Here is a 26011-nt window from a genome sequence, read left to right on the forward strand (position 1 = left end):
TTTTTTCCCTCAGAATTCTACACACAACACCCCATAATGACAACGTGAAAAAAGTTTACTTGAGATTTTTGCAAATTTATTAAAAATAAAAAAACTTAGAAATCCCATGTACATAAGTATTCACAGCCTTTGCCATGAAGCATCCTGTTTCCTCTGATCATCCTTGAGATGTTTCTGCAGCTTCATTGGAGTCCACCTGTTGTAAATTCAGTTGACTGGACATGATTTGGAAAGGCACACACCTGTCTATATAAGGTCCCACAGTTAACAGTTCATGTCAGAGCACAAACCAAGCATGAAGTCAAAGGAATTGTCTGTAGACCTCCGAGACAGGATTGTCTCGAGGCACAAATCTGGGGAAGGTTACAGAAGAATTTCTGCTGCTTTGAAGGTCCCAGTGAGCACAGTGGCCTCCATCATCCGTAAGTGGAAGAAGTTCAAAACCACCAGGACTCTTCCTAGAGCTGGCCGGCCATCTAAACTGAGTGATCAGGTGAGAAGGGCCTTAGTCAGGGAGGTGACCAAGAACCCGATGGTCACTCTGTCAGAGCTCCAGAGGTCCTCTGTGGAGAGAGGAGAACCTTCCAGAAGGACAACCATCTCTGCAGCAATGCACCAATCAGGCCTGTATGGTAGAGTGGCCAGACGGAAGCCACTCCTTAGTAAAAGGCACATGGCAGCCCGCCTGGAGTTTGCCAAAAGGCACCTGAAGGACTCTCAGACCATGAGAAAGAAAATTCTCTGGTCGGATGAGACAAAAATTGAACTGTTTGGTGTGAATGCCAGGCGTCACGTTTGGAGGAAACCAGGCACCGCTCATCACCAGGCCAATACCATCCCTACAGTGAAGCATGGTGGTGGCAGCATCATGCTGTGGGGATGTTTTTCAGTGGCAGGAACTGGGAGACTAGTCAGGATAAAGGGAAAGATGACGGCAGCAATGTACAGAAACATCCTGGATGAAAACCTGCTCCAGAGCGCTCTTGACCTCAGACTGGGGCGACGGTTCATCTTTCAGCAGGACAACGACCCTAAGCACACAGCCAAGATATGAAAGGAGTGGCTTCAGGACAACTCTGTGAATGTCCTTGAGTGGCCCAGCCAGAGCCCAGACTTGAATCCGATTGAACATCTCTGGAGAGATCTTAAAATGGCTGTGCACCGACGCTTCCCATCCAACCTGATGGAGCTTGAGAGGTGCTGCAAAGAGGAATGGGCGAAACTGGCCAAGGATAGGTGTGCCAAGCTTGTGGCATCATATTCAACAAGACTTGAGGCTGGAATTGCTGCCAAAGGTGCATCGACAAAGTATTGAGCAAAGGCTGTGAATACTTATGTACATGGGATTTCTCAGTTTTTTTATTTTTAATAAATTTGCAAAAATCTCAAGTAAACTTTTTTCACGTTGTCATTATGGGGTGTTGTGTGTAGAATTCTGAGAAAAAAAAAATGAATTTAATCCATTTTGGAATAAGGCTGTAACATAATAAAATGTGGAAAAAGTGATGCGCTGTGAATACTTTCTGGATGCACTGTGTGAGGCAGGACTTTCTTTTGCTATCTCTGTAATGCAGTGTGGTAGTGAAGTCGATGTGTTTTAGGTGGTCCCATCGTTAGCAGGGACTGACAGACCCATTTGCAGTTTATAAGTGGGACAGGCACATAGTTTTCTGACCATTTAGAAATGGTTCAACTGTATTAGAAAACTTAAGAAACAAACAAGATGTAAAAGCTTTAAACAGAACTTTTCTTAAATCACTTTTCTTTACTTCACAATACCAACTTTTTCTCCATTTTTGTGTGAACCGCTTTGCTTTGAATTTAGTAAAGCTTTTAAAAACGAAGATATTTTGTCTGTGGAATCTTTTCAATGTGTCAGACTATTCCCAGAATCCCATAAAGCAAACTGAAGCTGCAGGACTTTGGTAATTTTTGAAAAGCGCAGCTATTTTTATCTTTATCACTGCTTTGGGTCTTTAGGACCACTGGGTAAACACCCGACTGTTTTTCAAAAGATGACCAGGGGTCTTTTATGAGCAGAGCTAGTCAGGCCCTCAGTTTTACGTCTGATCCGAATGACGGTGGCTATTTTTACAGCACAGTGTCTTTTGGTTTGTTAGGACCACTGGGTAAACACCCCCTGCCAGCCTTACCAGCAGCAACCCAAGCTTTACCAGATGGTCTATCATCTAAGGAGTGGCTGGGCCCAAACATGCTTAGCTTCAGGTGGATGACCCCTTCTGAAGGGCAGGCTGCTGGCTAAAGAAGGCTCTCCTTCCATCTTTCAAAGCCCTCTTATCCTGAGCAGGGTCACGGGGAAGCTGGAGTCTGTCCCCCTGTCCCTGCAAGCTGTGGGTGAAAGGCAGGGCGCCAGTCCATCGCAGAGCTGCTGATAAACATTTTAACAATACTGAGTCGAGTTTACTACTTATTTCATTTTTTGCAAAACAGCGCCATCTGCTGGGAATCGGGTTTCCCCGACACTGGGACACCACAGCTACTGGCAGTAGTCAGAGGGAGACATCCGAGTAAGAATCTCATTGCACTGTGGGCACAAGACAAGGAACTAGAAGTGGATATTAAAAACGGAATACACACATGGACCCCGGGAGACCCTTCGCAACCCGGACTCTTGAAGTTGCAAGGTGGCAGGAGCAAACTCAAAGCTGAACGTACCACCACATTGAAAAGATTCAAACCTGAAGATCATTGTTGGGACTGAAATGAGGACACTGTCACAGTTGCCAGTGCCATGGTCCTCTGTGCCCTCCATAACATGGCAAACACACTCACTCCAAAAAAGGAGCTGGCATCCGGTGCCCTGGTGGAAATACCAGTCATTGTGAGCCCAGTTTGAGGTCACTAATCCACTAAAGTATCCAAGGACGGCTTGCAACATTAGTGAGATATGATTGGCTCCATTTCTTTTGGTTTTTCCAGTTGGAGCCCAGACAGGTCAAGTGACTGGCTCAGGGTCACATTGGTATCAGTAGTGGGATTTGAACCCACAGCCTCAGGGTCTGAAGTTCCAAACCTTAACACTTGCGCCATTTGGCGAACATGCAGACTGTACACAGGTAAGCAGCAAGTGTAGAACTCAAAGTCGGGACGGCGGATTACTGTGTAAAATGGAAGCTGGTTCAAGTGCAGATCGGACGGTTGTCTTTGTTTTCTTTTGCGAGTTCAGTTGTCTTTTGTGCGTGCGCCGCTGTTTATGGACTGCAATCTGGGAGGCATATGTACAACACGTGAAGGAAATCATAAGCACATATGGCTCCCCCAGACATGAAAAGCTTCAGAACATTTGCGTCGGCATGTATTACACACACACGGCACTCATCTCTGACGCTCGTCCTCCCTCGTTTGTCCCTTTTTAAGTCACGCAGTGTCTTATTCGCGCTTGAGCCTGAAGCAGAAAACATCACAGAGGACTCGTGTCTTGTGTGTGTGTGTATCTTGCAGGTGCTAGAAAGTCGGCAGACGCATTTGTTTGTTTTGCTTACTGTATGTGCAGCCGGCCTCCGGGAGCAGTGAGTGTAGCCCCTGAACGGAGGTCTTCTGCATGTTGTTTACAGTCCTAAATGTTAATTCATAGAAGCCACGTGTGGCACTCTGCTTCCTTCAGTAGGCAGGAGGCAACGCTGACACAGAGCAGGCCGCATTCGTACACTCACCTGACTGGAATGAGGGAAGAGTTCGGCGTACGCTTCACGTGTTTTGGGGTGTACGGTGAAGCCCACAGAGACACAGGGAGAACATGCAAACTCTAGACATGGTGGGCAGACCGCCGATCATTCCTGGACTGTTGGAGCGCTGAGGCGGCAACCTGGAAATCAGTCCGTTGTCTTTTACTACATTGTTAACATATTAGAAATGCTTCTCTTGTTTGACTCATTAACACCCTGTCTGCACATCTCCAAAGTGTTTTCCTCTTCTTTTATACCCGGCATTGACCTGCACTTTCAATGAACCAATCACCATCACAGCGGATTTGGCCACAGGAAAGACCAGTCGTCACGTTTAATCAAATAGCCCAGTGGCTAGACCACCGGCCGGTGGTGCACACACAAATGCATGCATGCGATTGCTCGAGTTTTAGTTAATTAGGAAGACACCACGTGATTAATTAGTATCAGCCGGGGTTACTACAATACAAACAGGAGGTGGGCTACTCTTAGGAAGGTGGAAGGGAGGCAGATGGAGATCGAGAGAGCACGCGATTGCTTTGATGAGTATTCTGGGAGGAGACAGGACGGGGCAGACAGCATCGGCTCTGTTGAGCAGTTCAGGGGTGTGAGACCAATGGCTGGGGCAGGGATAGGACTCTCTGGGACATGGCGATATTCAAGCAATGAGGGTGGAGAGAGGCCATGGGGACACAGCGTGATGACATCTGTGTGAGGGCAAAGCACCCAGGAGAGCTGCCGTCACTGGCCAAAGTGGCAGACCCGGATGTAATGGGCTATACAATGTGGACCTGTGAAGAAGTCCTGAGGAAAGGAGAATGGGATACTGTGGGAAAGATTGCTGGGATTTTAAAAGTATTTATTTATTTATTTGAGCACCTAAGGACACTTGATTTTATGAACTTGTTTATTGAACTAACTGTTGAAATGTAAGTAATCAATGTAGGCCTCATGTTTACATCGTAATGTTTGCAGTACACCATACAATGCAAATATCTCAGTTATATGCCATTTGGTATGGGATTTGTAAAAGCAGTGTGAATGTTTGTGATGCGCCATCTATTGGAATGACAAATGCAATGCATTTATTAAAAACATGATGTGCCATGGGCGGCACAGTGGTGCAGTGGTACCGCTGCTGCCTCACAGTTGGGAGACCCGAGTTCGCTTCCCAGGTCCTTCCTGTGTGGAGTCTGCATGTTCTCCCCGTGTCTGCGTGGGTTTCCTCCGGGCGCTCCGGTTTCCTCCCACAGTCCAAAGACATGCAGGTTAGGTGGATTGGCGATTCTAAATTGGCCCTAGTGTGTGCTTGGGTGTGTGTGTGTGTCCTGCAGTGGGTTGGCGCCCTGCCCGGGATTGGTTCCCTTCCTTGCGCCCTGTGTTGCCTGGGATTTTCTTCAGCAGACCCCCGCAACCCTGTGTTTGGATTCAGTGGGTTGGAAAATGGATGGATGATGTGCCATGCGTTGGAATATCAAATGTAATGAATTTATTAAAAATATAATGCACCATCTGTTGGAAAGACAAATGCAATGCATTTCTTAAATATATGATGCGCCATGTGTTGGAAGGACAAATGCAATGTATTTATTAAAAATATGATGCACCATGCATTGGAATATCAAATGCAATGTTTTCATTAAAAATATAATGCACCATCTGTTGGAAAGACAAATGCAATGCATTTATTAAATATATGATGTGCCATCTGTTGGAAAGACAAATGCAATTCATTTATTAAATATATGATGTGCCATCTGTTGGAAAGACAAATGCAATGCATTTATTAAATATATGATGCGCCATCTGTTGGAATGACAGAAACAGCAGCTGGACAGACAGAAAAACAGAAACTTATTCTTTTGTCAAGGTATTTATTTTAATGTGTGCACTGTTATACTTTTGGACACTTTAATTCTTCATTTTTAATAAACATCCCCACATTTGAGCTGGTGGGTGGCATGGTGGCGCAGTGGTAGTGATGTTGTCTCACAGTTAAGAAGACCAAAGTTTGCATCCCGGGTCCTCCCTGTGTGGAGTTTGCATGTTGTCCCCGTGTCTGCGTGGATTTCCTCCCACAGTCCAAAGACACGCAGGTTAGGTGGATTGGTGATCCTAAATTGGCACTACTGTGTGTTTTGGGTGTGTGTGTGTGTGTGTGTGTGTTTGCCTTTCAATGGACTAGCACCCTGTCCAGTGTTTTGTTCCTGCCTTGCGCCCTTATGCTAGCTGGGATAGGCTCCAGCAGACCCCTGTGACCCTGTTCAGGACTAAACGGGTCTGAAAATGACTGACTGACTTCTGAACTGAACAACAGGCCCATCTCCTCTCTTGCCCCGGTCCATCTCACTTCATGAGTACAGAAGTCCCAACTATTCTGCCTGACTATGAAACAGAGAAAACCAGAAACAAGTTGAAATCATGAAATCAAAACTGTTTGCACCAAAGCCGAATCGCTACTTAGAAATCAAATTCAGACAGAAAAGTCAAAGTTCAGAAACCAGAAATTTGAGAAAAGAAATTCTCTCAATCCTTTTATGAGCACACAGATTAAGGAGAAGACTTGACCAACCCACCGATGACATTACAGCTTGTCCTACCACCTGTAGGTTCAAATCTCAGCTCATGTGCCCTCTTGCTTGAGTTTCGTTGCCATCCTCAGGCCTCCCCCATGTACCCCAATGTCTTATTGGCCCCTTTTTGTGAAAGGCCTCTTCCAAAGGTGAGTGAGAGTGGAAATACACCGAGTGGCAGACTTCATCGAGCCGTCACCACTGTGGTCTGTGGCTCTTCTAACACATTGAGATGAGCTGAAGTGGCATTTGGACCCTCCAGACACAGTGCCGCGTACCCAGGCTTGTCTCTTCAGGAGAGGCCTGGTTACAACCTCGCTTTTCTCTTTGCTCTTCTCAGATTTAGTCAGTGATACATGAACATGGCAGCTGGCCACTAGGGACTTGGGCCAGGAGTCTTTTCTCTGGAAAGCATCAGATTGAAGCGTGCATTTGGATTTTCTCACACTTTCGATGCTTTACAGTATGTCTGGTTGGCTTCGGCTTGCTCTCCTCAAGGTCTCGGAGAAACTTTGATTTACTGCATACAGTTAAGTTATGGAAGGCTCAATTTTAGGCGAACCTTTGGACTTTTACTTTATTTTCAGTGTTTAATCAGCTGAATCCGAATACATCGCATTTGAAGTTTGGGGACAGAAGACAATTGCTTGGCACTGCCCAGGACCAAAGAGGAAGCAATCAGAAGTGGCCATTCCCTACATTAAAATAATACACACCAAGCTTTTATTAGGAGGCATAAAACATATCTTATTGAAAAAGAAAATCTCCTCCTCCAAATATAATATAAATACTGTGTATGTATAATATCCATCCATCCATCCTCTTCCACTTATCTGAGGTCGGGTCGCAGGGGCAGCAGCTTGAGCAGAGATGCCCAGACTTCCCTCTCCCCGGCCACTTCTTCTAGCTCTTCCGGGAGAATCCCGAGGCGTTCCCAGGCCAGTCGAGAGACATAGTCCCTCCAGCGTGTCCTGGGTCTTACTTGGGGCCTCTTCCCAGTTGGACATGCCCGGAACACCTCACCAGGGAGGCGTCCAGGAGGCATCCTGATCAGATGCCTGAGCCACCTCATCTGACTCCTCTCGATGCGGAGGAGCAGCGGCTCTACTCTGAGCCCCTCCTGGATGACTGAGCTTCTCACCCTATCTTTAAGGGAGAGCCCAAACACCCTGTGGAGGAAACTCATTTCAGCCGCTTGTATTCGCGATCTCGTTCTTTCGGTCACTATCCATAGCTCATGACCATAGGTGAGGGTAGGAACATAGATCGACTGGTAAATTGAGAGCTTTGCCTTGCAGCTCAGCTCCTTTTTCACCACGACAGACCGATGCAGAGCCCGCATCACTGCGGACGCCGCACCGATCCGCCTGTCAATCTCACGCTCCATTCTTCCCTCACTCATGAACAAGACCCCGAGATACTTGAACTCCTCCACTTGGGGCAGGATCTCGCTACCAACCCTGACAGGGCACTCCACCCTTTTCTGGCTGAGGACCATGGTCTAGGATTTGGAGGTGCTGATTCCCGTCCCAGCTGCGAACCGATCCAGAGAGAGCTGAAGATCACTGCCTGATGAAGCAAACAGGACAACATCATCTGCAAAAAGCAGTGACCCAATCCTGAGTCCACCAAACTGGACCCCCTCAATGCTCTGGCTGCGCCTAGAAATTCTGTTCATAAAAGTTATGAACAGAATCGGTGACAAAGGGCAGCCCTGGCTGAGTCCAACTCTCACTGGAAACGGGTTCGACTTACTGCCGGCAATGCGGACCAAGCTCTGGCACCGATCGTACAGGGACCGAACAGCCCTTATCAGGGGGTCCGGTACCCCATTCTCCCTGAGCACCCCTCACAGGATTCCCAGAGGGACATGGTCGAATGCCTTTTCCAAGTCCACAAAACACATGTAGACTGGTTGGGCGAACTCCCATGCACCCTCCAGGACTCTGCTAAGGGTGTAGAGCTGGTCCACTGTTCCAGGACCAGGACGAAAACCACACTGTTCCTCCTGAATCCGAGGTTCGACTATCCGACAGACCCTCCTCTCCAGAACCCCCAAATAGACTTTTCCAGGGAGGCTGAGGAGTGTGATCCCTCTGTAGTTGGAACACACCCTCCGGTCCCCCTTCTTAAAGAGGGGGACCACCACCTCGGTCTGCCAAACCAGAGGCACTGTCCCTGATGTCCATGCGATGTTGCAGAGACGTGTCAACCAAGACAGTCCTACAACATCCAGAGCCTTGAGGAACTCCGGGCGTATCTTATAATCTTACATATAAATGTCTATGCGTGAAAGTGTGTGTGTGTGTGTGTCTGTCTGTCTGGCCCAGAAGTGAGAGGTGGAGTCGGGCTAAGGGCTCCATCTCTGAGAATACACAAGCGAGGCCAGAATGTCGGCCAAACAAAATCTCCGAAGAAAGAGTTACTCGCTTAGCCGCTAATACATAAGCAATGCAGGCACGTCGGCAACACGAATCCTCCTAGGCGAGAGACGCCCAGAGTAGTTCCTTTCAATTACCTCACATCTCTACATTTCAATATAACCAGTAATGGCGCACTGTATGATAACGTGCAGTGAATCCACTTGACTTGAGCATTCCTAGTTTTCATCCTCTTTCTTTCTCTGTACGTTTAGCATTCATTTGCTCAGAGGTTGATGCGCTTGCTTATTACGTTTTCTTTCATTTTTCGCTTGAGCTGGCACTTAAGTCTTCAATCTGCCTCAAGAATGATTTAAGATATGAAGAGGTAGAGGAAATGACGGCAAAGGTGGTAGGGATGAGAACTGTGCCCGTATGCATGCCCTGCCCTGCTGGCATCTTCCGAGAGTTGATTCTACAATAAAAGAAAATAAAAAGAGGAATTACCTTGGAGGTCAATCATCACCCCGAAAGCAGATAGTAGACGTCACGTAGTATATGTATACCAAATTTCAGGTCAATAGTTCAACGGTTTGCGAGCTACAGATGATTTAAAATGCTGGACAGACAAACAGACAGCCATAGTAGCATATTATAATATAACTAGTCATTAAGCCCGTTACAATAACGGGCGCTAGAACAGTAGTGCATAAACATTAGTAGGAACAGTCTATATTAAATGGCAAAGGGACTTTGACCTCATTCTTTTTGTTGGTCGTATTTTTCTTTCTTTCAGCCTTTCTATTGTTGATGTTTATTTGCTGAGCTGACCGTTCTTCGTGGGCTGCCGCTGTGTATTGTGTGTCTTTAATTTTCTGTGACAGTAATACTGTCCTGTACGTCCGCTGGCTTGTACGTCCATAATATACCTTTAATTTTCTCTGGTGGTAATACAGGCGTGCGCGTCGGTAATATGCCTTTAATCTCCTCTGACAGTAATACTGGCTTGTATGTGGCTGTAATATGCGTCACTGTATTGTGTACCTTTAATTTCCATCCGTCCATCCATTGTCTCCCGCTTATCCGAGGTCGGGTCGCGGGGGGCAGCAGCTTGAGCAGAGATGCCCAGACTTCCCCTCTCCCCGGCCACTTCTTCTAGCTCTTCCGGGAGAATCCCAAGGCGTTCCCAGGCCAGTCGAGAGACATAGTCCCTCCAACGTGTCCTGGGTCTTCCCGGGGCCTCCTCCCGGTTAGACGTGCCCGGAACACCTCACCAGGGAGGCGTCCAGGAGGCATCCTGATCAGATGCCCGAGCCACCTCATCTGACTCCTCTCGATGCGGAGGAGCAGCGGCTCTACTCTGAGCCTCTCCCGGATGACTGAGCTTCTCACCCTATCTTTAAGGGAAAGCCCAGACCCCCTGCGGAGGAAACTCATTTCAGCCGCTTGTATTCGCGATCTCGTTCTTTCGGTCACTACCCATAGCTCATGACCATAGGTGAGGGTAGGAACATAGATCGACTGGTAAATTGAGAGCTTCGCCTTGCGGCTCAGCTCCTTTTTCACCACGACTGACCGATGCAGAGCCCGCATTACTTCGGATGCCGCACCGATCCGCCTGTCGATCTCACGCTCCATTTCTTCCCTCACTCGTGAACAAGACCCAGAGATACTTGAACTCCTCCACTTGGGGCAGGATCTCGCTACCAACCCTGAGAGGGCACTCCACCCTTTTCCGGCTGAGGACCATGGTCTCGGATTTGGAGGTGCTGATTCTCATCCCAGCCGCTTCACACTCGACTGCGAACCGATCCAGAGAGAGCTGAAGATCACGGCCTGATGAAGCAAACAGGACAACAACATCTGCAAAAAGCAGTGACCCAATCCTGAGCCCACCAAACTGGACCCTCTCAACACCCTGGCTGCGCCTAGAAAATTCTGTCCATAAAAGATATGAACAGAATCGGTGACAAAGGGCAGCCCTGGCGGAGTCCAACTCTCACTGGAAACGGGTTCGACTTACTGCCGGCAATGCGGAACTTTCTCTGACAGTAATTTCGTGCATAGCACCGTGCCCCGCGCATGCGCACTTCAGCAGAAGACACACACACACGGACACCTGGATGCACACAGGGATTTTATTAAAGAGGTTAATATATATATATATAAAATTCTTTTCGCATTTGAAACGGAAATTACGTATGACCACAGAGGAACAGGAAAAACATTCTTAATAAACCTGATTCTTGCTGAGAGAGTGAATGGTGACATAGCTCTGGCTGTAGCGTCATGGGGAATCGTTTCTACATTATTAGATGGAGGCCGTACAGTACATTCGGCATTGCAATTACCATTAAACCTCGCTCACAACGAAAATCCAATTTGCAACTTACGCAAGGGCTCTGGAAAGGCAAAAGTCTTGCAACATTCAAAGATAATAGTTTGGGATGAGTGCACCATGGCACATAAAAGAGCTTATGAAGCCTTGAACCGAACAATACAAGATCTCAGAGATCCTACCAAAATAATGTGAGGTACTGTCGTTTCACTCGCAGGAGATTTTCGTCAAACATTACCAGTTATTCCACGAGGGACACTAGCAGATGAACTCAACACGTGTTTAAAATCCATGCTTCTCCCACAGTCAGTTATATGTCACGTGTTCTCAGATAGGTACACCAAAAAATTTATACATTTATGCACGTAATGGGCAAACAAAAAATGTATACCCGAAAGCACTGCAGTAGTACTCAATGTATCTTTACTTCTTAAATGTTAATGTTTTACTGTTTAATAATTTATACGCTTCTTATATGTTGTTCAAATTCTTTTATCAAAATACCAGTAACGGCGCACATTTGACTTGAGCATTCATAGTATTCATTCTCTTTCTCTTTATGTTTATCATCCGTTTGCTCAGAGGTTGATGCGCTTGCTGCTTCCTGAGCAGCTCTTCTTTACTCCACCCTAGCGGCCCGCTGCTTCTCTTTCGTCAGCATCTTTTCGCGTTAAAACTGATTAAGTTAGTTTTTGTGTTGCAATTACTTAGTACGTTTTCTTTAACATTTCACTTAATCTGGCACTTAAATCTTCAATCTGCCTCAAGAATGATTAGCGAAGGTGGTAGGGAATGAGAACGGCCGCCCTGCTGCGTGTTGCCGAGAGTTGATTCTACAATAAAATAAAATAAAAATATAAAGAGTGATAAAATCAGCACCCTGAACGCGGATAGTAGACGCCACGTAGTATATGTGTACCAAATTTCAAGTCAATAGGTGAAACGGTTTGCGAGCTACAGGTGATTTAAAATCCTGGACAGACAAGTGAACAGCCATGGTAGCAAATTATAGAAGAACATTTTACTGTTTAATAATTTATATTTATATGCAATGTGCTTCTTATATATTACTTCATATTCTCATATGATAATGATGTTAATAATGTTGTTCATATTGATTTCGATGTTATTGTAAGTGCTCTGTATTTGTTGAAGAATAAAACTGGCAATTAACAAACTTATTTTATAAATACATTTTATTTTTTTCCCTTGCACTCAGTGAGCGAAGCCACTGGGTAATCAGCTAGTAATATCATATAATATAATAATAATTGACACGCAATAATATAATTCCCCTTTATTATGTGGTGTAGTGATAGTGCTGCTGCCTCACAGTAAGGAGACCAGGGTTCACAGTTTGCATGTTCTCCCCGTGTCTGTGTGGGTTTCCTCCCACAGCCCACAGACGTGCAGGTTAGGTGCATTTGCGACACTAAATTGGTCCTAGTGTGTTGCTGGGGTGTGTGTATTTTCATCCTGTGATGGACTGGCGCCATGTCCAGGGTTTGTCTTTGCCTTGCACCCTACACTAGCTGGGATAGGCTCCAGCAGACCCCTGTCACCGTGTTCAGTGGGTTACAAAATGTCTGACTGACCTCTATTATGAATGTGAAGTTCATTTACAGTACAAGGCCAAGTTACATTCAGATTAAAGGATCTGTTTCTGAGTTATGGCGTCCGTAGCCTCACATCCTGATGCACAGACTGACAGACACACATCACTCCAGAAGTCACCAAATCGTCATCCAAATGCCTAATATGTTGTGTTCCAGCCAGGGCTGGGTTTCAGACGTCTAATTTTTGACTGTTTGCTTCATATTGTATGTCATCTGTGTGGTTTATTTAGTTTTCATGTGTCAAAGTGTGTTCTGCGTGTATTTGCTGGGTGGTTCCCCAAGGGTCGGGGTCACCTGCCAGTCACTGCAATGGACTGCCCTCAGCCCTGTATAGACAGGAAAATCCAAAGTCCTTTGTGGTTCATTGAACGTGCAATGAACGCGCAAGTGGTGGCTTTCTTCAGTGATTTTCTGCATTTTTGTGTCGTGATCTGGGGAGTCCCGAAAGCACAGGTACGAAAAACACTTTCCAAAGTTGCCCACTAGAGGGGGGAAAACACTGTCAAAAACCCAGACTAGAAACCCAAGAGCCAACAGAAATCATTATAAAATAAAAAGGTTTAATTTCATAGGAGCCTGTGCAGCCAATGTGTAGAGATATATATTTAGAAGGAGAGACAGAGAGGCAACCATTAGTCTTCAGAGACCATGGCGTCTGTGCAAATGAATGGGAGAGACAATCAGCACTTGGTGTGGCTGTTGTAAAATCGTGTTAATTCATTTCTTTTTTCCCTCACCAGGCAACACTCAATACCCCAGAATGACAACGTGAAAACAGGAGTTTAGGGAATTTCTGCAAATTGATTTAAATGAAAAAACAGAAATACCCCAATGACACTTGACATTTGGCTAAGGTGCCTCCTGTTCTCTTGGTCGCCATTGAGATGTTTCTGCAGTTTGTTTGGGGCTCCCTTGTAGACAATTCAGTGGATTGGACCTGATAAGGAAACGCACACACCTGTCTATAGAAGGAGAGCAAAATCCAAGTCATGAGGTCGAAGGAATTGCCTGCAGAGTTTAGAGACAGAATTTTGTTGAGGCGCAGATCTGGGGAAGGCTACGAGAAAGCTCAGCGGCCTCCATAAATCTTAAATAGAATAAGTTTGGAACAACGATGACTCTTTACAGAACTGGCCACCTGACCGAACTGAGTACTCATGGGAGAATAGCCCTAGTATGAGAGGTGACCAAGAAACCTGATGGCCAACTTGTGTGGAGATGGGAAAAACTCCCAGAAGGACAACCAGCACTGCAACACTCCACTGATCCTGGCTTTCCATCAGAGTGGCCAGACGACACATGAAAGTCGGCTTGGAGTTTGCAAAAAGTCGCCTAAAGGACCCTGAGACTGTGACAAATTAGATGCTCTGGCCTGATCAAATCAGGGTTGACCACTTTTGGCCTCAATTCTAATCTTCTGGTCTGGAGGAGCCGCCCATCACCTGTGCAGTACCATACCATCAGTGAAGTATGCTGGTGGTGGCATCCTGCTGTAGGGTTAAAAACTGGGAGACTCGACAGAGTTGAGGGAAAGCTGAATGGAGCAAAGTATGGAGATATCCTTAATGAAAACCTCCTCCAGAGTACTCTGGACCTCAGACCGGGTTCACTGACCCAAAACCCAAAGCAAAGATGACACAGCAGTGGCTTAGGGACAACTCTGGGAATGTCTTTGAGTGGCCCTGCCAGAGCCCAGACTTGAACCAAATCAAGTATCTCTGGAGACCCCTGGAAATAGCTGACCGTCAATGGTCTCCATCCAACCTGACAGTTTGAGAGGATCTGCAGAGATAAATAGCAGAAAATCCCCAATTCCAGGAGTGTGAAGCTTGTGGTGTGACACCTGAGAAGACTCCACGTTGCCAAAGGAGCTTCTCTTCAACTGAGAACTGAGAAAGGGTCTGAATACCTGCGTCACTCGGAGATTTCCGGTTTTTTTATTTTATTTTTATCAGTTTGCTAAAGTCCTGTTTTCGCTTTGTCATTCTGGGGTGTTGAGTGTTGCTTGATGTGGAAAAAGTGAATTGAAACGATTTGAGCTCAAGGCTGCACCACAACAACATGTGAAAAAGGGAAGGGAGATGAAGACTTTGTGAAGGCTCTGAATGACAAAGAACAAAGTAACACTCACTACAGTAAACAGCCGGCACGGCGAGTTTACTTTAAAACCCCACCAGCATTCTCATGTCCTTTGTGCAGCCCTGCCATTTTTATACTCATTAATGAACTACGAGCCTGAGAGGCAGCCCTGAAAGCGTTCCTGGCCTTTTGCCTTGGCATGTGAAGGCTGCTGCTCCTCTACTTGGACCTCTTGTAATTGACGAACATATTTTTCCAGTTAGGTGTAAAGTATGGAGATGTTTACTGCCATCGGATGACATACGTTCTTTGGTTTAATTGAGCTTGCAAGGTGGGATCCAGATTTCTATAAGTGCACTTTCCAAAGTTTGTGAACTGGACTTCATTTGCATTCCAGATACATTACAGCGCACAGCTGAAACGTGTGCTAGGAAATCATTTCCACAAGTCAGGGGGGATCGGCCCACAGGGGGTTAGTCGTCTTTAAAAACCGCCAGTGCACATCGAGCTTGGTCTGCCCCATCTGGACAGCATTGTTACAAATGTGCTTCAAGAATTGTGTAGCTGACGCTTTAGAGCAGCACACGTGAAAGGGGGCCACACAGTGGCGCAGTGCTTAGCATCTCGTGATTCTGGTCTTCCTCCGTGCTTTGGTACGCTTTCCTTGACTTCTTTTCATGTCCTTAGGATCTGCAGATTAGGATATTTGGATTCCTTAAATTGCCTCGTTGTGAATGAGTGTGTGTGTTTAAGTGTGTCTTGGAGCTGCGCACATCCTGCCTTTCCACCAGTGCTGCCAGCAGAAGCCCAGCTTCCCAATGAGTGAAAGAAGCGATTTTGGAAAATAAAAACATTGATTGAAGTGCAAGAAGATAAAAGTGGATTGTTGTAGCCTTTAATCTATTATATAGCGCCATTCACATCTATCTATCTATCTATCTATCTATCTATCTATCTATCTATCTATCTATCTATCTATCTATCTATCTATCTATCTATCTATCTATCATCCTTTCACATCTATTTATTTATCTATTTATTAACCTTCCAGAAGGACAACCATCTCTGCAGCAATCCACCAATCAGGCCTGTATGGTAGAGTGGCCAGACGGAAGCCACTCCTTAGTAAAAGGCACATGGCAGCCCGCCTGGAGTTTGCCAAAAGGCACCTGAAGGACTCTCAGACCATGAGAAAGAAAATTCTCTGGTCTGATGAGACAAAGATTGAACTCTTTGGTGTGAATGCCAGGCGTCACGTTTGGAAGAAACCTGGCACCATCCCTACAGTGAAGTATGGTGGTGGCAGCATCATGCTGTGGGGATGTTTTTCAGCGGCAGGAACTGGGAGACTAGTCAGGATAAAGGGAAAGATGACTACAGCAATGTACAAAGACATCCTGGATGAAAACCTGCTCCAGAGCGCTCTTGACCTCAGACTGGGTCGACGGTTCATCTTTCAGCAGGACAACGACCCTAAGCACACAGCCAAGATATCAAAGGAGTGGCTTCAGGACAACTCTGTGAATGTCCTTGAGTGGCCCATCCAGAGCCCAGACTTTGATCCGATTGAACATCTCTGGAGAGATCTTAAAATGGCTGTGCACCAACGCTTCCCATCCAACCTGATGGAGCTTGAGAGGTGCTGCAAAGAGGAATGGGCCAAACTGGCCAAGGATAGGTGTGCCAAGCTTGTGGCATCATATTCAACAAGACTTGAGGCTGTAATTGCTGCCAAAGGTGCATCGACAAAGTATTGAGCAAAGGCTGTGAATACTTATGTACATGGGATTTCTCAGTTTTTTTATTTTTAATAAATTTGCAAAAACCTCAAGTAAACTTTTTTCACGTTGTTATTATGGGGTGTTGTGTGCAGAATTCTGAGGAAAAAAATGAATTTAATCCATTTTGGAATAAGGCTGTAACATAACAAAATGTGGAAAAAGTGATGCGCTGTGAATACTTTCTGGATGCACTCTATCTATCTATCTATCTATCTATCTATCTATCTATCTATCTATCTATCTATCTATCATTTATTGCATTTCACTTTTCTATTATATGGTGCCTTTCATGTCTATCTATCTATCTATCTATCTATCTATCTATCTATATTTAGTGTCTTCAGCCTCTGTCTATCATATACAGTGCCATTATATATAGTGTACTTTTAATATCTATCTTTGAGTCTACTATATAGTGTACTTTATCTGCATCTATCTGTGTATAATATAGTTCCTTCCATCTCTATAATATCTAGCTATCTGTCTATCTCTAGCTATCATTTATTGCATTTCACTTTTCTATTATATGGTGCCTTTCATGTCTATCTATCTATCTATCTATCTATCTATCTATCTATCTATCTATCTATCTATCTATCTATCTATCTATATTTAGTGTCTTCAGCCTCTGTCTATCATATACAGTGCCATTATATATAGTGTACTTTTAATATCTATCTTTGAGTCTACTATATAGTGTACTTTATCTGCATCTATCTGTGTATAATATAGTTCCTTCCATCTCTATAATATCTAGCTATCTGTCTATCTTTAGCTATCATTTATTGCACTTCACATTTCTTTTCTATAGTGCCTTTAATTACTATCCATATATAACACAGTATCTTTCAGGTACCTATCCGTCATTTATTGCCTTTCATATCTGTTTATTTATTATGAAGTGCCTTTCTCATATCTATGTTTTATATTGTATTGCATTAGTTATGTATAGGTCTGGTCACACATATATATATTTTATATATATATATATTATTTTTATTAGTACATACATATACATAATAGTATATACTATGATTATATAGTGCCTTCATGTACAGTATATCCCTATATGGCACTACATTTCACATCTATCTCTTAGTATTTTATTGCATTTTATGTCTCTTTACGATATCTATTATAAAATGTCGTTCACATCTATCTGTATTTTTACTTCATTTTTCTGTCGAGTATACTGTATTGCTCCTTTCATATTAATACATCTATTTTATATAATTTTTTCATATCTATCTATCTAATGCTATTGATATTTTTTTCATATAGTGCCTTTCACATTGATGTATCACATTTAATGCCTTTCACTTCAGTTTCTGTCTCGTGCTTGTCATCTAACTATGCACCTATTATGCTTTGCCTTTCATAATTTGTATTATTTTATAGCTGTCTAATGCTCTGGTGAGGACTCAACTGGAGTACTTTGTGCAGATTTGGCTCCAAAAAGGTCATAGCAGTGCTAAAAAGAGTCCAGAGAAGAGCGACTAGGCAGATTCCAGGGCTACAGGGGATGAGTTTTGAGGAAAGATTAAAAGAGCTGAGCCTTTACAGTTTAAGCAAAAGAAGAATAAGAGGTGACCTGATTGAAGTGTTTAAAATTATGAAGGGAATTAGTCCAGTGGATCGAGACATGACTTTAAAATGAGTTCATCAAGAACACGGGGACACCGTTGGAAACTTGTGAAGGGTAAATTAGGCACAAACATTAGGAAGTTTTTCTTCACACAGAAAACCATAGACACATGGACTAAGTGACCAAGTAGTGCGGTAGACAGTAGGACTTCAGGGACTTTCAAAACTTGACTTGATGTTATTTACAAGAATTAAGTGGACAGGACTGGCAAGCTTTGTTGGGCTGAATGGCCCGTTCTCATCTTGATTGTTCTAATGTTCTTATGTAGAGCTTTTCCTTCCTCTCTCTCTCTGACTTTTATATAGTGCCTTTCGTCGTTGTCTCTCTGTGTTTTTGTTTTGCCTGGAGTTTTCTCTTGGTCTCAGTCCGACTATCTCATCTGTGTGGTGGTTCTGAGCTCCAGCTCCCGCCCTGTGTGAGTTTGCATGTTCTCGCTGTGTCCGAGTCAGTGGTTCTCACTGGTCCTCCAGTGTCATTGTGCCCTGGGCACTCATTGGCAGCTCTAAACTTGCCCCACATGAGTGCGAGAGGACCTAGTACTGAACAGTAAGCTCTCCAGGGACGTTTCCTGGACAGATCAACAACATGTGTATTTCGGAAGGTGCTGTAAATGGAAGATTATTGCCATCCCTGTGATGTTCCCAGTTTTAATACAGAAAGCCCCTTGAAGGCATGTGATTTTTATTTTTTTTTTTAAACTTTAATAACTGGACGGTCCAACCAGGGATGGCAAAGTCGATTTCTGCAGGTCTTTGCCGTATTGTTGGAGTTTCAGTTAAGAGGCCAGACACGTTTCGTGCTTTTTTGAAGTGCAGTCTGTTCCATATTTTCATGTTGTACATTCAGGAAACTTCAGCTTTGCCCTTTGGCAGTGTCAGCTCAAAATGTCACGGCAAATCAGCATGAGGGGGTGGGTGAGAGGTGGTCTCAATGTAGGCACTTGTTAGGTTTTCTGAGCATGTCGGACATTTCACTAAATAAAAGCAGGAGATCTGAGCGGTGCTCACCCCAAGCCCCGTCCTCAGGGAATGAGCAGGACGCCACCACCGGAAACGAGATGGACATGAGAGACCAAAAAGAGCAGAATGCTGTCAGACCAAAGAGCCGGGCCAATCGCACTTGACAGAAGAAACCATTAAGAGCGTAAAGGAATTACAATGGCAGGGCACTCCGGGCTAGTTGGTGGGTGTCTGACGGGTCTCGTTTCTGTTCTGTTTGTAATTTCAAGTGAATGCTTTTGTTAAGGTCAGGCCATGTTAAGCCGATGTCACATTCGATGATTCCAGTTGAAGGTCATGTCAGACTTGCCAACTGCAGTTATTGAGCTCTTTGCCGGACCACATCAATATGTCGACTTTTCAAATAATCTTCCATGCTAGCCCTCATTTATAAACTGCTCAAGAAAATTAAAGGAACATTTTGAAAACACATCAGATCTCTATGGGACAATAAATCCTGCTGGCTATCTCTACTGATATGGTAATATATTAGGAATGAAAGGATGGCACATCGTTTGATGGAAATGAAAATAATCAACCTGGAGAGGACTGAATTCAAAGACACCCCGAAAATCAAAGTGAAGAAACGATGTGGCAGGCAGGCTCGTCCATTTGGCCGAAATTTCATTGCAGCAACTCCAAATCCTACTCCAAATCATGGCCCCCACGTTCTTGTGTGCATGTCTGACAACGTCCTAATGAGACGACGGATGGTGTCCTAGATGATCTCCTCCCAGATCTGGACCAGGGCATCACTGAGCTCCTGGACAGGCTGAGGCGTCGGATGGACTGAAACATAATGTCCCACCCAGAGGTGTTCTATTGGATTGAGGTCAGGCGAGTGAGCATGTGGGCCGGTCAGTGGTATCAACTCCTTCATCCTCCAGGAACTGCTTGCATACTCTCGCCACATGAGGCCGGGCATTGTCGTGCACCAGGAGGAACCCAGGACTCACTGCACCAGCTTAGGGTCTGACAACGGGTCCAAGGATTTCATCCCGATACCTAACGGCGGTCAAGGTGCCGTTGTCTAGCCTGTAGAGGTCTGTGCGTCCCTCCATTGATATGCCTACCCTGACCATCACTGACCCACCACCAAACCAGTCATGCTGAACTATGTTACAAACAGCATAACATTCTCCACGGCTTCTCCAGACCCTTTCAAATCTGTCACATGTGCCCAGGGTGAACCTGCTCTCATCTGTGAAAAGCACAGGGCACCAGTTGTGGACCTGCCAATTCTGGTATTCTATGGCAAATGCCAATCGAGCTCCACGGTGCCAGGTGGGCAGTGAGCACAGGGCCCACTAGAGGACATCGGGCCCTCAGGCCACTCATGAAGTCTGTTTCTGATTGTTTGGTCAGAGACATTCACACCAGTGGCCTGCCTGCTGGAGGTCATTTTGTAGGCTCTGGCCGTGCTGATCCTGTTCCTCCTTGCCCAAAGGAGCAGACACCGTTGGGTCCTGCTGATGGGTTAAGGACCTACTATGAGGGGCCCTGTCCAGCTCTGCTAGAGTAACTGCCTGTCTCCTGGAATCTCCTCAATGCCCTTGAGGCTGTGCTGGACTACCTGTGCCACCACTGTAGGGTCCAGGTATCACTTCATGCTACCAGTAGTGACACTGACCGCAGCCAAATGCAAAACAAGTGAAAAAACAGATGAGGAGGGGAAAATGTCCATGGCCTCCCTCCACCTGTTAAACCATCCATTCCTGTTTTGGGGGTTGTCTCTTTGTCGCCCCTCTAGTGCACCAAAGCAGCTGAAGCTGATTAACAGCCCCCTCTGCTACTTAACTGACCAGATCAGTAGTCCACAAGTTTCAATGACTTGATGCTATACTCTGATTAATAAGTGTTCCTGTAATTTTTTTGAGTAGTGTATAAGGACCGTTGGTGATCAATAGGTCGCATACTTGAGCTCACCAGTGGAGGTCCATTTAAGATGGTGGCCAGCGAGCACTTCTACAGAGTCGTGGACGACCGGACCAAATGAGCAAGTCGTGAAGTTGAAGCAGAAACCTTTAAGAAGACCCTGGATGACATTTTGGGGACAGGTTATCAGTTAACTAACCCAATAAGGAACAAATAGACTGAATGGCCCGCTGTTGTGTCCGCGTGTTCTTAATTAGCATTAAACTGGACCTTTGCTTCCATTTAGGAGATCACCAGCCTTTATTCATTGGCTGACACTTTTAGCCAAAGTAACTTGCAAATCGCAAGCCCTTAGTGCTTTCTGCATTTCTTCGGTTTCCGGATCACAGAAGTGATTCAGTGAGTGCCTCACCAGGTTGTGACCTCGAGTTTTAAAGAGCAGCACCTTAACCACGAGCAGACGCTCCTTTGGCTCATGTGGCAGATAAAGTTTAAAAGCTCAGTTCGCCTGCCATTTTCCTTTTATTCCTTGCCTTATCTCATTGAAGCACAAGCTGTCTCAGAGCTGCAGGCGCATGGGGGTCTTCTTTTTTTTTCTTGTTAGGTTTGCACAGGATAACGCTGTTTGGGCAAAGCATATCTAATGGCGGCACACCACTTTTATTTCCTCTCGTCTTTTGTCTCCGCAGTTCCGGCTCGTGGTGAAGACGGCCCTGAAGCTGCTGCTGGTGTTTGTGGAGTACACGGAGTCCAATGCACCGCTGCTCATCGAAGCCGTCAGTAAGGTGGACAGCAAGAGAGGTAGGTCGCTTTGGGTATCGCGCCACAATGACTGTGGGGAGGCACACTTCTGTGTGTCTGCTCACAAGGGCACCGCCAGTTCATTAGAATTAGGTGACGGGTTCATTGACCCAGCCATCATTTGACAAAAGGGTTAGTCGAATGGAGACATTTCTGAAGGAAATATATAGAGATATTGGAAAGAGCTGGCCATCTATCCACTTTAATAAAAAGGCAGGTGTGTGTGTATCTGTGTGTCCATCTGCTTGCTATGGCTCTGTCATTCCAATAGCTGGCACATCATAAATATTTTTAACAATAAAATGTGTTGCATTTGTCATTCTAAGAAATGGTGCATCACTAACATTAACACTGCTTTTCCAAATCCTAAAGCAAATGGCATATAACTGAAATATATGCATTCGGTTTGTCATTCCAACAGATGGTGCATCACAAAGATTTGTAGCAAAGAAATACATTACATGTGCCATTCCAATAGATGGATCATCTCAAACATTAACACTGCTTTTACTAATCCCATACCAAATGGCGTATAACTGAGACATCTGCATTGCATTTGTCATTCCAACAGATGGTGCATCACAAAGATTTGTAGCAAAGAAATATATTACATGTGCCATTCCAATAGATGGAGCATCACAAACATTAACACTGTTTTCACAAACCCTATACCAAATGGTGTATGACCGAGACATGTGCATTGCATTTGTCATTCCAACATTTGGTATATCACAAACATTTGTAGTAATGAAATGTATTGCATTTTCCATTCCAACAGATGGTGCATCACTAACATTAACACTGCTTTTACTAATCCCATACCAAATGGCGTATAACTGAGACATCTGCATTGCATTTGTCATTCCAACAGATGGTGTTGCACAAAGATTTGTAGTAAAGAAATACATTATATGTGCCATTCCAATAGATGGAGCATCACAAACATTAACACTGCTTTTTTTACAAATCCTTTACCAAATGGCGTATAACAGGGACGTGCATTCAATTTGTTATTCCAACAAATGGTGCAACACAAACATTTGTAGTAATAAAATGCATTGCATTTGCCATTCCAACAGATGGTGCATCACTAACATTAACACTACTATTACTAATCCCATACCAAATGGCATATAACAGAGACATATGCATTTCCTCATATAAGGACTTCTTTGTGGAAGTGTAGGTTCCTCCAGTGGTGGTTGACCCGCATTTCATCCCAAGTAACAATCCATGAGGAGATGTCTGTGGGATTCTCTCTAAGAAGGTCCAAGTTCTTGTGACTGAATTCCTGGTGACATGTTTTCTGATCCACAGTCAGCACTCGAAGAGCACTTCAGGAACTGACCTTTGACCTTGTCATTCCTTTTTGTAGGAAACTGCAGTTGGCATTCACCATAAATACATTTGTTTTTGGTTTAGTGATTTCTAGGACTCTTAAATTGAACTACATACTTGGCAAGTTGTTATTTTTACTGGGCCAGGCAAATTTAGCAATTTGAAAAACAAGAAGGAATAAAGATAAAGCACTCATGTGCTAATTAAGAGCAGACTTAAAAAAAGAATTGTAATATTATAAACTTATAAATGCCATCAGGACTTCTTGTAAAAAGCAAAAAGTTGGGGAGTGTTGTGTTTTGTCAATGATGCGGAGTAACCGGAGAATTTCTTTGAATTTGTATTTCTAGTATGTAATTTGTTGTCATTAATGGTTATATTTGATATTATGGTTTTCCTATATATAATTGCAATGAAAGTTTTAAAAAATAAAAATATCTATTGTGATGCCCGGGTGTGTACAGCCGCCCCAACCCAACACAGATAGGCAGGACCAAGGTTCACCACACAACCCACCTTTATTTTTCAGTTGCCAATTCCCAGCAATGTAAAAATAATGCCCACGACGACAGCATAGTCCTTGTGCCTCCAGTCCTCCACAAAGGCTTTGCCCTTCTTCCTCCCGACTCTGGCCATTAAATATTGGCAGCTAGCCCCCTTTTATAGGACACCCAGAGGGACTCCAGGTGTCCAACGACATTCTGGTGTGGCAAAAGTGCTGCCAAACAGGGCCCAGAAAACATCCCGGCGCCCCCTGGTGGTAGCCACGGGCCCCAGCAGGGTTGACCTTCCATGCTCCAAACCCATGGCCCCTCTGTAAGCCAAAAGGGCTGCCCTCTATTGGCCCGGGGGAGAAAATGTCCTGAAAAAGCTCACTCCCCCGTTCCTTCCATTGTCCCTCGGCCATCTGTCACACTATCTATCTATCTATCTATCTATCTATCTATCTATCTATCTATCTATCTATCTATCTATCTATCTATCTATCTATCTATCTATCTATCTATCTATCTATCTATCTATCTATCTATCTATCTATCTATCTATCGTATGGTACCATTCACATCTCTGTCTCTCTCACTATCTCTCTAAATGTGAAAGAGCCCAGCTTGCCAGCTCAGTATCCTCTCTCAGATCCTCTAAACCACAAACAGCCGTCACTGATATCCGAGTTGGCTCTCCGATTTATTGTGCATCCTAGTGGTGGCTCTGAAGGTAGGGATCTACGCCGGCAGCAGTTGGAAGGTTGCCGGTTTGAATCCTGTAAATGCCAGAAGTGATTCCACTTAGTTGGGCCCTTGAGCTGCAGTTGCTCCATCCTGGGTATGACATTAACCTGCAAGCAGGTCCTCCTATGGACTGACACTCCAGCCACTCCACTGTAAAAAACCTCACACTGTCCCATTCCATCTGACCTAGTGTGGTGCTGAGGTGTCACCCGTTGCGCAGCTCCACTCGGGTCCTAATTTGGGATCCTGTGGTGGTTTGCCATGTGATGGGTGTGACAAAGTACTATATCAGTCCATGCTCGTGACCTCTCCCTCTTGTCCTGGTAAGCAAGTTCATCATCAGCAGCAGCAGCGTTCAGACGCCTTCTGTTTGCAGAGAGTCTCATTACAGTCGGCCTGTTCAGATCACCCAACACAGCACATCTCTGAGTGTAGTTATGGCCACAGAGGATGGCTGGGCCCCTCCAAGTGTTCATAACGGGGTCCATGTGTCTGCTGACCTGTGTCGCTGTATAATACAGTATATACACATAAAAGGGCTGCCTTATCTGAGTTGCTTCAATCACTTAGGAACGTGTTTTGCAGCTCATAAAAGAGTCTTTTAAAATTTGGGAATGTTCTCCATATGTCCAGAAAGAAAAAAAAACTCACCATTCTTTCTTTCTTTCTTTCTTTCTAATGTGGTGGCCAAGCATTGAGATGGCAGGAAGAAGTTGGGTCTCGATTTAGATTTAGGTCAGCAAAGCCAATGATTGGCTCAGTGTCACTCTGTCTTCAGAATGGGACAGTTGCCTGGGAAGTGGCATTCCCTGAACCCGAGTCACTGACTGGCTTAACAAACTGGGCAGCATGTGTGTGTGTGTATGTCTGCAGCTTAACAGTTCCACTTGGACTGCCGGCCAACATGTCCACAAGAGATGAGCTTTAGATCAACATATCCTCTTTTAAAATAACAAACAAGCGTAACACTGAGCCTTTAAAGACAGCTGTGCCAGATGTGGGATTGGCCAGCAGATTTGAAAACCTGACTGGAGATTTATGAGATGCTGTTATCCAAAACTGCTAATGTCCATTCCTATTAAAATCACATACACGATAACTTCATTGAGTTATTATATACACTGGCACGGTAGGCCAAAGCAACAGAGGAGAGACACACACAGTAAAGTATCGACAGGTAGGCCGTGTGCTGATTCAGTTCTCACCTTCAGCTCAAGGTATCTGTGCTCGGACTGTAAAGGAAAAACATATCAAGAATTATCACATACTTAGAAAGAGTCACGTGATGGCATCCAATATAATATGTGATGTGAACGTTGTCAGTTTGAAGCCACCAAGACTTTGTTAATGATGACAAATAAAAAATAAATTGAGTAGCACTTTAGTAAGTGGATAGAACTCTCTGTCTGTCGGTCTGTCTGTCTGTCCATCATATAGTGCCTTTCATATCTATCTATCTATCTATCTATCTATCTATCTATCTATCATATAGTGGTTTTCATATCTATCTATCTATCTATCTATCTATCTATCTATCTATCATATAGTGCCTTTTATATCTATCCATCTATCTATCTATCTGTCTGTCTATCTATTATAGAGTACCTTTCCTGTCTATCTATCTGTTATATACAGTAATCCCTCCTCGATTGCGGGGGTTGCGTTCCAGAGCCACCCGCGAAATAAGAAAAT

At 44.6% G+C, this 26011-nt stretch overlaps 1 protein-coding gene across 7 annotated transcripts in view; it reads left to right on the top strand.

Annotated features, from left to right (window-relative positions):
• The window catches only part of LOC114664022 (FH1/FH2 domain-containing protein 3-like), a 722250-nt gene that overhangs the window by 461588 nt on the left and 234651 nt on the right, over nt 1–26011 (top strand). For all 7 annotated transcript variants that reach the window (XM_051935624.1, XM_051935621.1, XM_051935625.1 and 4 more), the window contains exon 7: nt 21641–21752. In XM_051935624.1, coding sequence (XP_051791584.1) covers nt 21641–21752 — 112 coding nt within the window. The remainder of the gene's footprint in view (nt 1–21640; nt 21753–26011) is intronic.

This window comes from Erpetoichthys calabaricus, chromosome 13, assembly GCF_900747795.2.
Source record: "Erpetoichthys calabaricus chromosome 13, fErpCal1.3, whole genome shotgun sequence".
Taxonomy (NCBI): Eukaryota; Metazoa; Chordata; class Cladistia; order Polypteriformes; family Polypteridae; genus Erpetoichthys; species Erpetoichthys calabaricus.